The sequence below is a fragment of the Trachemys scripta genome, chromosome 1 (assembly GCF_013100865.1).
Source record: "Trachemys scripta elegans isolate TJP31775 chromosome 1, CAS_Tse_1.0, whole genome shotgun sequence".
NCBI lineage: Eukaryota > Metazoa > Chordata > Testudines > Emydidae > Trachemys > Trachemys scripta.
In genome coordinates, this window is record NC_048298.1 from 60,706,431 (window position 1) to 60,720,313 (window position 13,883).

At 38.8% G+C, this 13,883-nt stretch overlaps 1 protein-coding gene across 1 annotated transcript in view; it reads right to left on the minus strand.

Annotated features, from left to right (window-relative positions):
• WIF1 (WNT inhibitory factor 1) overlaps positions 1–13,883 on the minus strand; it is a 59,780-nt gene that overhangs the window by 11,878 nt on the left and 34,019 nt on the right. The window contains exons 3-5 of the mRNA XM_034770643.1: positions 11,441–11,549; positions 5,369–5,509; positions 797–892 (exon numbers count right to left, since the gene is read on the minus strand). Of these exons, the coding sequence (XP_034626534.1) occupies positions 797–892; positions 5,369–5,509; positions 11,441–11,549 (346 nt within the window). The remainder of the gene's footprint in view (positions 1–796; positions 893–5,368; positions 5,510–11,440; positions 11,550–13,883) is intronic.

Consider the following 13,883-nt stretch of genomic DNA (forward strand, 5'->3'; position numbering starts at 1 on the left):
AGCCTCCTCCCCAGCTATTGTTGCTACCCTACCCAGCCCTTGAGGAGGAATGTCAGGGAGCAGTTTTACTTCATGGTTGGCCAGTATTAACTTACCCAGGGAATGCCTGCAAGGCTGAGTGAGAGATGTCTTGTGACTGGCTTCTGCCTTCTCCTGACACTCTGCAGAGCACCCATGCAAGGGCCTTCCCCAGGGTTGGGAAGAAGTAGGAAGCATGTACAAGAGCTAGTGTACTCATCAACTAATCCATAATCCCATCCCTCTCACTGCCCAAATGCATTGTTATTGGCTCCCCTTCACTTATGGAAAGAGAAGGGAGAATCTACCCGAAACATTTTCCCTCTCCATTGTCAGTCTGCTTGAGACACAGCTTTGGCATCCAAATTAGATACTATCTTCAAATAACAAATGCAAAACAACAAGAACACTATACTTGATTTTCCAGCTAGTCTTCATTAGCAGAAGAATTCTATTTAATCTCTTGCCAGATGGATTGTTTGTGATTAAGGGTCTCTTAATTGTTGGTCAATTTCATGTTTAATATATCCTTTAGAGAGCAGATATTTTTCTTTAGAAGTTGGCATTTTCATTAAGCAACTGATGTTTTCATTAGCTCTGGGGTCATAACAATAATTTTCTTGTGTTTGGATTTAATATTTACAGATATCTAGCAACACAAGAGAGCCTCCAGGAAAGGCCATTTACACTTTTGAGAGAGAGAGATTTCAGTGCAGTGACTGCTCTTTTTCAGTAGGACTATAGTGAAGAAAACAATTGAGGGAATTTGTAAAGTTACCTTTCTCACAATGAGGCCCATAAAATCCATCTGGACATTCACAGACATGCCTTTCATTGCAAAAACCTCCATTTCTGCACCCTCCTGGACATTCAGCTTCATGAAAAACAAAAACATTGTTAATCAGATATTACATACTTCAGTTAGCACTCCACTTTCAACAGCGTCGATACAGTCTATTGACAGAAGAGCAAAAATAACTGGATAGCAACTTTTGTTGAGGTGAATATCAAGATTTATCGACCAGAGCCATAAATGTGATTGAGATGGAAGCTCAGCTAAAAATCAATCTCTTTGTTAATCTACAAATACAGGTTGCATCATATGGTCGATTGCACTCTTGAAAGTACCTGTGATAGTGCTCTACCACTCTGTGCTAATCAATAGACTAATGAATAATGTAGCCTGTCTGCAAAACCCACTACCTTAAACTGCTTGGAAATGAATAGCTACCCAACACAGATCCTGGAGCACTGGTGTCATGCTCCTAGTTAGATATACTGCTTATCTAGCAGGCTCGGTTTCAGTTTTTAGCTTGATTTAAGGTGTGGCCCGAGGCAGAGTGCATTACATTACTCTAGTGTTGGATCTGTATGAAATGAAAGACTCAATCTTCACACTGGGCGAAGATGATGGGGAGGAAGCATTCCTGCCCAGTGATCCCATATCATCATTCAACCGTTAGTCACATCCCAAATCTCTACCCAACAGTGGCCAAGGCATTTGACAACAGTGGAAGAGAAACACATCTGGGCATCATCAGCATTCTAAAAGACATCACAGCCCATGCCTCTTCACTATCAGCTGCCTCGTATCCACATTGAACAAGAGGTGGGAGAAATTGGAACCCTACGGAACCCCTCCCCGCAAATGAACCCTCAGGGCAAACGAGCAATTGGTCCAAAATACCTACTGAGATCTCTCAGACAAAAACAAAGCTACTGAGTGGCAGCCATGTCTACTTCCATTGGAACAAGCCAATAGTACCTCATGAGCAGTGGTACCAAAATCAGCATATAGCTCTAACAGTATCAGCATGGTCATCTGCTATTTATCCTTCACCAGGAGGGAATTATCTACCAAACTCTTTGCCAAACCTTGTTCTGTAACCAAAATGGCAAAGTTCAAAGAGCTCTGAGGTAGACAGATAATCTGAGAATCACCTTGCCACAACCTCATCAATATTTTTAATCAAAATTAGATGAGTTTCTTGATGGTAATTGGCTAGATTGTTAGTATCAAGTTAATTGTTTGTGTGTAATGATCATAAAACAGCTTTCTTAATTGACAATGTCTGTCAGCAATGGCCCCAATTCTTCTCTATTTTTGTCTTTACCAGAAAGTGGTACAATCCATCAGGCTGATGCTGGAAAGATGTACCACCAACCATTGACACAATCCAACTCCTGAATGGAATTAAGTGGAGTCCAAAGTTTAAATATTTGCAGAGTTCACAGATAATATTTTACTTTTGCTGCAAACTGTAGAATGTTTGTAAATTTAGATGCGCCAGCTTGCATGGGGCACTTCTGCAGGCCACAGATATTACAAACTGTAATTCACACTAATTCCCCCACCCACAATTTTAGTCAGTTGAAAGTATACAGATTAACTTTTAAACAAATTTCCCTATGGAAATCATAAGAGATGGTTAAATAAAACTACAGGCAAATATGGCAAGCTGTCATGATTATTAATCATTTTCTGTCCTGGGTTACTTCTCTACAATCCCTTTGAAGTCAATAAGGTACCATGGGTAAACCTGAGAATAGAGACAATGGAATAAATTCTGCTTCAAAAGGCTCTGTATGTTGTGCAGAAGTGAAGCTCTAGACCACCAGACAAAAGCGAGTGAACTGGAACTGGAGAAGACGAAAAGGTGAAGACTGAGAGTCACTATATATAAGCTGCCTTGCATCTGAAGAAGTGAGGTTCTTACCCATGAAAGCTTACGCTCCCAATACTTCTGTTAGTCTTAAAGGTGCCACAGGACCCTCTGTTGCTTTTTACAGATTCAGACTAACACGGCTACCCCTCTGATACTATATATAAGCTGTAGATATAGGAAGCAAAATGTATTGCTATAAAAGTAAAGCTATCTGAAACAGTAGTAATAAACATAAAGACATTTTGTTTTATTTTATTCCAACGCTGTACTCTAGGATCCTTTCTGGAAATGTACTTTCCTTTGTGCCCAAATGCAGAGCTGCTATTCATTACAGAAAATGCATGCTTAAATAAATGCCATTTCAAATAGAAAAATGGAAAAATATTATTTTTTGTGTGGCCACCTCTTAGCCACTACAAAGCCTCCTCTTTCCCACAAAATTGCTCCCTGGCTTTCCCTACTTCCTCTAGCACGGGCACCTTCCTGGCTGGCCAGGAATAGCTGGAAACCATGATCGAGGGCCAGGCAACAGGGAATATGAGCTTCATGGCTGTATGACAAGCTTCATTGTTTCCTCTCTTCTTTCCATGGGGGACTTTAAAAACACAACCAAACCAAAAAACTTTTATGAACCAACCTACCAGTGAGAACATCCCCATCTCTCCCTATAGCCATCACAAAATGTTGCTGTATCTATGTCCCTAAATTAAGCACAAAAATGACAGGCTCACCCTCAGATAACTGTATATGGTCTGAAAGACATTGGCATGATAGATCTCCTCTCTTGCATGCCTCTGGAGTTTGGAGATTTGCCCCTGCAATGTGCTGTTGTCTCATAGGCTCTGTGAGTGAAGGACCAAAATGACCATTCAACCTCAGTCCACTGGGCCAACCTAAAGCTAAAACTGCATCTCTGCAAATTGATGATGATAATAGTAAATGATAGCACATAAAATATGGCTTGGATGAAAGCTGGATGGGCTAGAGAGAGTTCCAAACTCATAGAAATAAGTATTTCCCCAAAATACATATAGGTTAGAGCCTTACAGTCTCTATCAGGCAGGTCACCACTACACTTCTTCCAAACTTTATTAAACTTAATAGCTTTAAATAGAAATAAAAATTAAAAGTTCTAAAATGCTTTTGAACTCTGCTGTATTTGCATCAAACACACACATTGCCGTGTGTATAAGATTTGCATTTTTAAATCCCATTAAGCTTCCCATCTTCCTCTCTGCCTATTTCTTGCCCATCCCCACCCCCATTTTCTCTCAGCTAATTGGCAGAAGTGAGGCTTCAAAGGAGAAGGCCAGCTCCTCTCTGCTGTTAAGCAATAGTGGGGTTTCAAAGAATAAACAGCTTTTGCTCCTGCTGCTTGTTCTTTGAAGCCCTGCCATTGCCAATTAGTTAGGAGAAAAAGGGGTGGGGAAGTAAATGGGAGAAGAGGAAAGAAGACTTAAGGGAATTAATAACAATCGCATTCACTGTATACAAACTGTGTCATGTTAATTTGATACAACTTCAGACAATATCTGATAACTGCCTTATCTTGGAAGCTAAACTTTTAAACATTTTCTGTAGCCTCAAAATTTGTGTCAAAAACACTCTCCAAAAAAACTATTAATTTTGGGTTAATGTTTCATAAGTATATTTACATTGTTTCCCCCCCCCCCCCAATAAACCATTTCTAAGGATGATACACTCTTGGGTGCTCTGTCATCAGCCAATATAACTTTTGATTAATTTTATGTCAGTACACCCCAGCTGTGTATATTGGCTGATAAGCATAAACCTTGAACTCAGAAAGGGCTCAATTCTGACTCCCTTATTCATATAGTAGTATTTTACTATGCAAATGACCCTAGTGAAATGAAATGTATGACCTACATAGTAAGGTACTTACTCAATATGAATAAGGGTGGGAGAATTTGCACCTCAGTGATGTCCATTCAAATATCTCTGTGTACTTTACAAATATTAACTAAGCCTCATGGCACCTCGGTGATGTAGGTGAGTTGTGTTATATCCATTTTATAGACTGCTGTACTGAGAAACAGAGAGGTGCCAGACAACATTTTCGAAAGTGGTCACTGACTTCAGCAATGTCAACTTTTGGGTGCCCAGTTCGGGATTTCCAGAGATTCTGAGCAACTGCAGCTCTCACTGACTTCAAATGGAGTTGAAGGTACTCAGCACTTCTGAAAATGAGGCCCAAGTTGGAAACCCAAAAATTGGGGGACCCCAACTTAGTAGCCACTTTTGAAAATGTTAGCCTATCTATATCAGTGGTCTGTGGAGAGCAGGTTGGTGACATGCTGCTAATTCTCCTTGTTTCCACCTGCTTAATCACATTAATAAGAAAATTAAAACTTTATTAATATTTGTTTCCCATGGGAGCCATTTCTATAGTCACACAGAGATGCTGTGTGATTATGAATGGGAAGAGATGTGTCATCAAGACGGTCTTTCTAGTGAGATGTAGTTCAAACTATGAAAAGCGTTTAAGAACTCTTTGCCTTAGCTGCCAGCAAATCCGTGGCAGAGCCAGAACAACAACCTATGAATGATGACTCTCACTTAAATCTGTTTAACCCCAATATTGCTGTTATGTCTGTCTGTATTGGGAATGAGACTTGAGCAATTTAACCATCACAGACTAATGATATCCTGTCACCATGGCTTACCTTGCTGACATGTTTTAAAGAAGATAGCATTTTGGGGTGTTTGGAGGATTACATTGCCTTCTGAATTCATTATGATCACAGTAACTTCAAACGCCGCTACTCCATCTTGTTTTCCAAGGCATGGAAATCCAACCTGAACGACTAAAAAGAAAAAATATGTATAAATATTTAAACCTTAATATATTGTAACCCCACAATAGTCTTCAAACCATGATTTGAGGACTCCAGTAACTCAGCCAGAGGTTAGGGGTCTGTTACAGGAGTGGGTGGGCGAGATTCTGTAGCCTGCAATGTGCAGAAAGGCAGACTAGATGATCCTGATGGTCCCCTGTGGCCCTAAAGTCTATGAGTCTAAAACATTACATCTCTCTGATATCTGTTATTTGTGAAAACTAGCAGGTACAGACTATGTTGTTAACAGTCAGACAAAACCACTTCTACTTGTACCCCAAAGTAGTTAGTCTTGTAAAGCAGACTAGGGGGTAACATTTTCAACAGTACCTGACTTATGTGCCTAACTAACTCTCATTTTTCAGAAGTGATGTAGGCACAGATCCTCAGAAGTATTTAGGTGCCTAATTCCCATTGATTTAAATGGGAGTTAAGTGCCTAAATACCTAAGGTTATGTCTACACTGAAGCTGGGATCAAGTCTCCCAGCCCAGGTAGACAGACTCGCACTAGCAGGGCTTGAACTAGTGCACTAAAAATAGTCATGTAAACATTGCCACTCTAGGCACCTGAGCTCAGAACAGGGGGTTAGGTGAGCTTGAGAATCCGAACTGCTACCCAAGCTGCAACCTCCACACTACTATTTTTAGTAGGCTAGCTCTAGTCCCACTGATACGAGTCTGTCTCCCTGAGCTGGGAGGCTCGGTCTCAGCTGCACGCTAAGACCTACTGAGACTCAGGCTCCTAAGTTACGTTTTAAAATGGGACTTACTCCCTTCTGAAAATTTTATCCTAGATATAGTCTGTTCTTATGGATACGGCCATTGATATTTAAATAACTGTCTTTAATAAAAGCTTGTTATGTGAAGTGATGGCAAGATAGCACACTTCATAAATAAGATAATTGATAAAAATATTTTAAAGAATAGAGAGACACCACTTTGACAGAACTCCTTGAGTGTCCTAAATGTGATGGATAGCTGGAGATTTGCACACTCTTCTTGGAGAGCCAACATTTTTGAACTACAAAGAGTCTTAGTAAGTAATTAAAGGCAGTAAATCTGGAGTATTTTAATGAGGAGGAAGGCCTGGTATCCCAGAGCTTTGGAATGAAGTTATGTGATTGTCACAACTGATCTTAAATAATCTTCAGATGAAGCAATTATCTCCTCTCTTGATGACTGGCTCCTCCTTGCTCCTTTATAAATTGGATCCAGCTATCTGTGATTATTCACTCATTTCCCCTAAATTTGGTCTGAGACTTCAGAGCAAAATACTGAGCTAAGAGCTTTGTATTTTGTTTGTTTTAAATTGATTGCTATAAACATTTTCTGTAAGTAGTAGGTGGGCAATTTTTGTTGTTCGTTGTGTTACTTCTATATACCATAAAGAGTCTCAAATGCAAGTTGTGTATATAATATAAAAATACAACACAGTTTATTACTAAAACTTATTCTGCATCTGACAGATCCAACATAGCTAAGGGACTGTTGACATTTTCATTATAAAATCTGTTTTTACTTTTATATTGACCTCTTTAAAAGACTATTTAAAAAATAGATATCTCTGCAGTAAGTGGAAAAGTCATGCTGTGGATTAAAAACAGTTTAAATGCAATGAATAATTTAAATTTTAGTGAACATTTGCTTTTCTCAGTGCAAAATATAGTAAATAATGCAGTGCTCAAGAGAATGGTATTAAGAAAAATGTCACAATGTTTTGTCTTAGAGGAAATAGAGGTAAAATTTGGTGATGCCACTATGGGCCAAAGCTTGGATCCATTGTTCATGACAATCTCCTGTTGAGTTTAATGGGATCAAGATTTGATCCTAAATTACTTCAGCCTGTGGATTTAAATAAATAGATTCATAGAGTTTAATGCCAGAAAGGAGCATTGGATTATCTAGTATGACCTCCCATTTATCACAATACATTAAATTTCACCCAGTTACCGCCTGTTAACTGGTTTGATTAAAACATAACTTGTGTTTGGCTAAAGCGTATCTTCCAGAAAGGCTCCAGTTTTACTTGAAGGTATCAAGAGATGGAGAATCCACCACTTCCCTTGGTAGTTTGTTCCTATATCTAACTACCCTCACTGTTAAAAATGTGTTCCTAGTTCCTAATATGAATGTGTCTGGCTTCAGCTTGAAGCCATTAGTTCTTGTTATGACTTTCTCTGCTAGTTTAAAGAGCCCTTTAGTACTCGGTATTATCTCTCTGTGAAGATACTTATGCACTGTAATCAAGTCACCTCTCAATCTTCTTGTTAATAAACTAAAGAAATGGAGCTCTTTAAGTCTCTCACTGTGAGGCATTTTCTCCAACCCTTGAATCATTTTATTTCGTGGGAGACCGTGTGTAATGATGCCAGCATCCTAGGAGTTGAATGTGTAGTAGCCATGAGATTTTGGGCTGGAATTCACAATCTCTTGGCTCCATTTCTTACTATACCCCTGCCATGATGGGGTCCTCCCTCTCTACTTTCCCCATTTCTTTCCCTTCTTTTTCTGAGATTTGTCTCCTCTTACCCAATGCCTTCTCCCTTTCTCCGCTCCTCTTAGCACTCTCTGCTGATGGGAGATGTCAATGAATGGTAGTTAGGTGCCTAAATACCTTTGAGGATCTGAGCCTTAGCTCCTAAACCAAGAATGAGTTGGGAGGGACAATTCCTGCTGCTAAACTGTTTGGAGAGTAGGAGCTCAGCCTGTGCCTCGGAGGGAGAACAGGAAGGAATGGCCATCAGAAAAACACCTATACACTATCCATCACTCTTCTTAAAGCTATTCTACTCTACCTGATTAAAGGCCTTTCATGCGTCAAGGACTGGGCCAAATGGATCACTCCCAGAACACACTATATTTCTTAGTTAGTGGCCACAGTTAAACTCTGTCTGGTCTCAGTCGTGACAGCAGAAAATCAAGCCTATTAACAAGCACTTTGGTGAATACTTTGACATCAATGTTTAATAGAAAAATAAGTCTATAAGAGGCACAATCAATTTTATCTCTGTTGGGCTTCAAAATCAATAAAATAAGGGTTTCTCATGTAGAATCTGGAGTCTGAAAAGATTCTAGGAAACTTAAATAAATTGACAGGCTTGGGCACCAACCCTTTACTAAAGCTTTACACTATTCAGATGAGACTTCAGGGCCTGGTGACTTACCTACAGGTATCTGCTTAATTACATTACAGATCTCTTCTACATCATAGGTCTATTTAAGTTTTCCTACTGGTCCTTCGGAAGAGTATGCAAATTAACACTTGCAATTTAATTTCAGCTGTTTTTTCCTTTATCTGGCTTTCACACACACTGTAAAAACTTCTCACTCATGCTGCACAATTCTTTTCTCTTGTAGTTAAGATTGTTTTTAACCATCCCTTATTATAAATGAGCCTTTTCACACTCAATTCATATTACAAGTTAAATTTTGGGAGTTTATTACCCCCAGTCATAATAATGTTGTTTTAACCAAGAAAAAGCTGTGTTTTATCCAGAAGTAAAATCTTAAATTACCCATGAGTGTTGTCAGTTTTAAAAATATGTTTTTAAATGCGCATTAATGATTTTGTTTAGTTTCTCTTTCTCTTTCCCCAGAAAGGAATTCGTTTATCCGAAAGCACTGCTTTATATGTTTCCCGTATTTGTTTCTTCAGGCTCTGCCTTTTCCATGCATTAAAAAATAGATTTTGGGCTAATCTTTCAGAGCATTCAGAGGTCCCTGAACAGTTTTTAGACCATCATTGATGTATGGTCCAATTATGTTAGTTGCCTAATAGTAGCTTCAATGAATAGGGCTGTAAAGGAGATCATTGTGGGCAAGATTGTGGCATGGTCTAGCCACCGTTTTTGTACTACTATAGCTATGCTGGTGAGGGTTGTGATTTTTTTTTTAGTGTGGATGCAGTTATACCAGTATGAAGGTGCTTACCTCAGATTAGCCTGAATTAACTATACAGTACTGGCAAAACTATGTCCACACTAGGAGGACTGTAAGGCTTTAACTATACCAGTATAGTTAAACAGAACAACTTTTTTGTGTAGACAAGCCACCATGGGTGGATGGAACTAGCTACATCAAGGTAAGAACTTTCAGTGCCAGCCTCCACCAGGATTTTACGTTGAGATAGCTAACCTCAAGATAGCAATCTCAATTTAAAAACACAATTATTTTTTGCAGTGAAGACATAGTATGAGCAATACCTTATTCCAAAACTATTCCTATTGATTTCAACGTTACTATCGTTGGGCGAGGTACTATTCAGCATGAGTAAGGATATTAGAATCTGACTCTAAGTAGTCAAGTCTGGCATATACTTGCTGGAGATGGGGGGGGAAAGGTGTAATCTCTTTGGTCTGTAGATTAGAAAAAGAGGTGAAGTTAGATTGGGGTTAGGGAAGAAATATTAACTTAATACAATTTAACAGCACTGCAGTACGCAAGTGAAGTAAGTCAACTATAGGATGATATGCATCCGAAGAAGTGGGCTGTAGTCCACGAAAGCTTATGCTCTAATAAATTTGTTAGTCTCTAAGGTGCCACAAGTACTCCTGTTCTTTTTGCGGATACAGACTAACACGACTGCTACTCTGAAACCTATAGGATGATAGGATGACTTATCTCAATCACACTGCCCACTTACTGGAAGGCTCTTCCAGTTTTTCTGGTGTTTTAAGATGCACCTCATCCTACAAGAACTTTGGAATATCATGATTGTTCCATGTACCTCTGCACAGACACAGTGAGTCTAATTTACTACTAAAGCTGGTGAATATTTTCAATCTAAAAGAATTGATCAAAAAATGCACTTTTCCAATCTTAAAATTTAATTGATTTTTTTTAATTAATATTGAATTGACAATGCCATCAAAATGTTTCCTTTATTGCCTTTCATTTTCAAAATAGACAAATTAAAAATGTTGTTTTACAATTTTAATGTTTTCTTTCTTTTTACAAAAATTCCACAAAGTGACTAAGTTGAAAAAAAGGGAAAATCCCTTTTTTCTCCTCCACTTTCCCATTTGCCTGACTTTTTTTTTGTTTTTTGCTACTGTCTAACTTTTAATTGGTCATCTTAGTCCTTTAGTGAGTTAAACAAAACCAAAATTAAAAATCATTTTTGAAAATTAAAAACAAACAAAAATTCTGCTCAATTTTGATAATCATGAAAAATTCTGAAAAACAAAGTCAGTCTGTCTTAACGTTTTTGCCTACTTTACACATATCTAAATGACTATATAAAGTAAACTGCAGTAAAATTAGTTCTGATATGCACTTATAATGTCCACATACTTTAACCATTGACAATTATTTAACTACTACATCTCTAACTTTATATAACGCTGTCCTCGGGAGCCAAAAAATCTTACCGCGTTATAGGTGAAACCGCGTTATATCGAACTTGCTTTGATCCGCCGGAGTGTGCAGCCCCGCCCACCCGGAGCACTGCTTTACCGCGTTATATTTGAATTCGTGTTATATCTGGTCGCGTTATATTGGGGTAGAGGTGTATTACTATTACCCAGCTGTTATCAACTAAAACAAAATAATAATGCCTTTGAATAATTTTGAACTGCAGTAATGCTTCATATAAATGAATTTTAGGCATCAGACTTTGGACCAACTCCTGCTGGCCTACTTCCATGAATAAGAGTAACAAGATTTGGGTCAAAGAAGAAAAATAACTAAAAGGGGCTGTTCATTAGATTTTTAGTAATGGAGTAAGGTAAAGTGATTTCATATTATTTACATGGAACAAGTGTTCAGCATTATAACAAACAATTTCCTTGATGCTAAAATTTACAGTGCAATTTATAATATGGTATTTACCCTTTTAACTACTTGCTTTAGAATGTATTTTTTTCCAGAAACATTATTTTTATAACATGAACAACACAAACCTGATGCTTTGTGAGGAACTGTTCCAAGCAGGGGGATATTTATGGTTGGATCAGCCATTATGCCTTTATCCAGTGAGCGCAAGGACAGGAACTCATAAAAGTACTCAGCCTACAACAAAATGAATTGAAAGTAAATGTTTGTTAATTGCAGTCACTGGAGCAACTATTCAGCATATAGTCTAAAGTGGAACAATAATACACTTTCAACTTTCACACCATCTATTTTTTTCATTTTTTTTAAAAATGCGTCTTTGTTTAAACATAATTTTCAGATGAACATTTGTCCTGTTGAATATTGGCATGTGACAGACCTTTAAGCTTGAGGCAGCCTAATCACAAGGAAAGTGGCATGCTTCCTTGTGCTGCACTCTAATACACCATTACCAAACAACAACCTTTCGATTATGATGTCAGGAAAGTATAATCAACGACTTTCATAAGTTAAAAGTGTGACAAACACCAACCATTATGTAACTGGACCCTTATTGATTCTGTGTGTTTCACTCTTGGCCTCAAATGGCACTCCTGTGTACTAAATACATCTCCTCAAATTGTAAATGGTGCACTTGCTCAAAAGCTCTGAAACATCACAGTTGCTAATGTCAGTCTGGAGTCCTTTCAGGCTCCCACAAGTTGAGGTTTTCACTTGAGTGTAGCACAGGGAAAGAGAGCTTTTGACATCTCTGAGATTGATAAGAGTATTTTTTAAATATACTGCACAGTAAATGACAAGCATTAGCAAAATTAGTGTTGCACTGCAATTTAATTACCGATAATTGGTGTTTAAAAATGACTGTAAAAGGATTTTGAAGCAAGAATTCTTACTTCAAAAACAAAAAAGGATACAGCACCTTGCTGGCTAGTTGTCACAATGATTTTCTGCAGACCTCACTCTCTCTTACTGTCAGCTTCATTGAGTTCAAACGGCCTTATGTGCATATCCAAAGATTTATTGCGCTTGCTTTAATTTTGTGGGTTTATTGAGGAAGAATTACATACACTACTGAAATGAAGCATTTTATCAAGAAGAATAACTGAGAAGAAACATGTACAGTAGATGCTACCTCTGAAAAATTAACTGATTTGTCTATTGAAGATTCAAATGTCAGAGGAGACCTCCATGTATTTAAAAGTATTTTTACACAACATACAAGCTCCAGCAATGGGCTCCTATCAGTGTGTTTAATTACTTATCAGTCCCCATCACCATAATTTGAACACCTCAGATGGTAATACATTCCTCTTTACAACAGCCCTGAGAAGTAGGGAAGTATTTTATGAGTGGGAAACTGAGGCACAGAGAGATTATATGATTTGCCCAAGGTCTCAAGAAGGAGTTTGTGACACAGCTGGGAATGGAACCCAGATTTCTTAGTTCCCAGACTCCCCTTGGAGTAGCCAAAGCTGCTGTGATGTTTATTTCCACTTTGTGCAGTGCTTGGGAGTATAGAATATATATATTTTCTCCTCTTTGACCAGAAAGAGAGAAGATTAGATGTTCATGGTACAACTGAGGATCTGGTACCTCCTTCCTTGTTGATAAAAGTTACTGCCTAAGTGTTGTAAAACATGATTGGTATATCTTGGCTGATCAGAGCTGGAGTCATAGCTCTTAGAACATATCTGATTGGTCTGACTTGATCCAACTGATACTATGTTGGAGATCCATTCTTCCATTAACCTTAGATGAAATTGTTCCCCGAATGAGCTTCTTTCCTCTTGGAGATGGTACAGATTTTTTTTCTCACTAAGCCTACCTGATTCTGACATGCTATGTCCCTCTGAATGCCCCTTGACAATGGGATGAGGGAGGGCCAGGATAATGTGTCCTGGAAAATAATAAACTTTGGAAAGAAATTAAGAAATTTCTGGAGAGGACAGAAGTGGAATGTCACTCACAACAGAGAGCTGGTGCAAGAGAACTGTTCTGATCCGAGACATCATAGCTCTGATGGATATGACTGGGAAATGAATGACACTGTTTCTTATGGCCAAAGGCTTTTGAACCCTGTCCTCTGATGGAGACAGGCTTCTGTGGAGGGTGATATCTAAGGCCTTGTCTACACTGGCAAGTTTTTGCGCAGTAAAGCAGCTTTCTGCATTGTAACTCCCGAGGTGTACACACTGCCAAGCCACTTAGTGCGCAGAAACAGCACTGTAAAAAAACCACCCCGATGAGAGGCGTATAGCTTTCTGCACTGGGGCTACAGTGCCACGGTACCAATGTAGACACCCTGGTCGATTACAGTGCTGTGATTGGCCTCTGGGAGGTGTCCCACAATGCCTGTTCTCGCCTCTCTGGTCACTGATTTGAACTCTACTGCCCTGCCCTCAGGTGACCAACTGTGAGCGCTACCCCTTAAATTCCTTGGGAATTTTGAAAGTCCCCTTCCTGTTTGCTTGGTGACGTGTGCAGTGGTCTCAGCACATCTTTCCAGGTGAC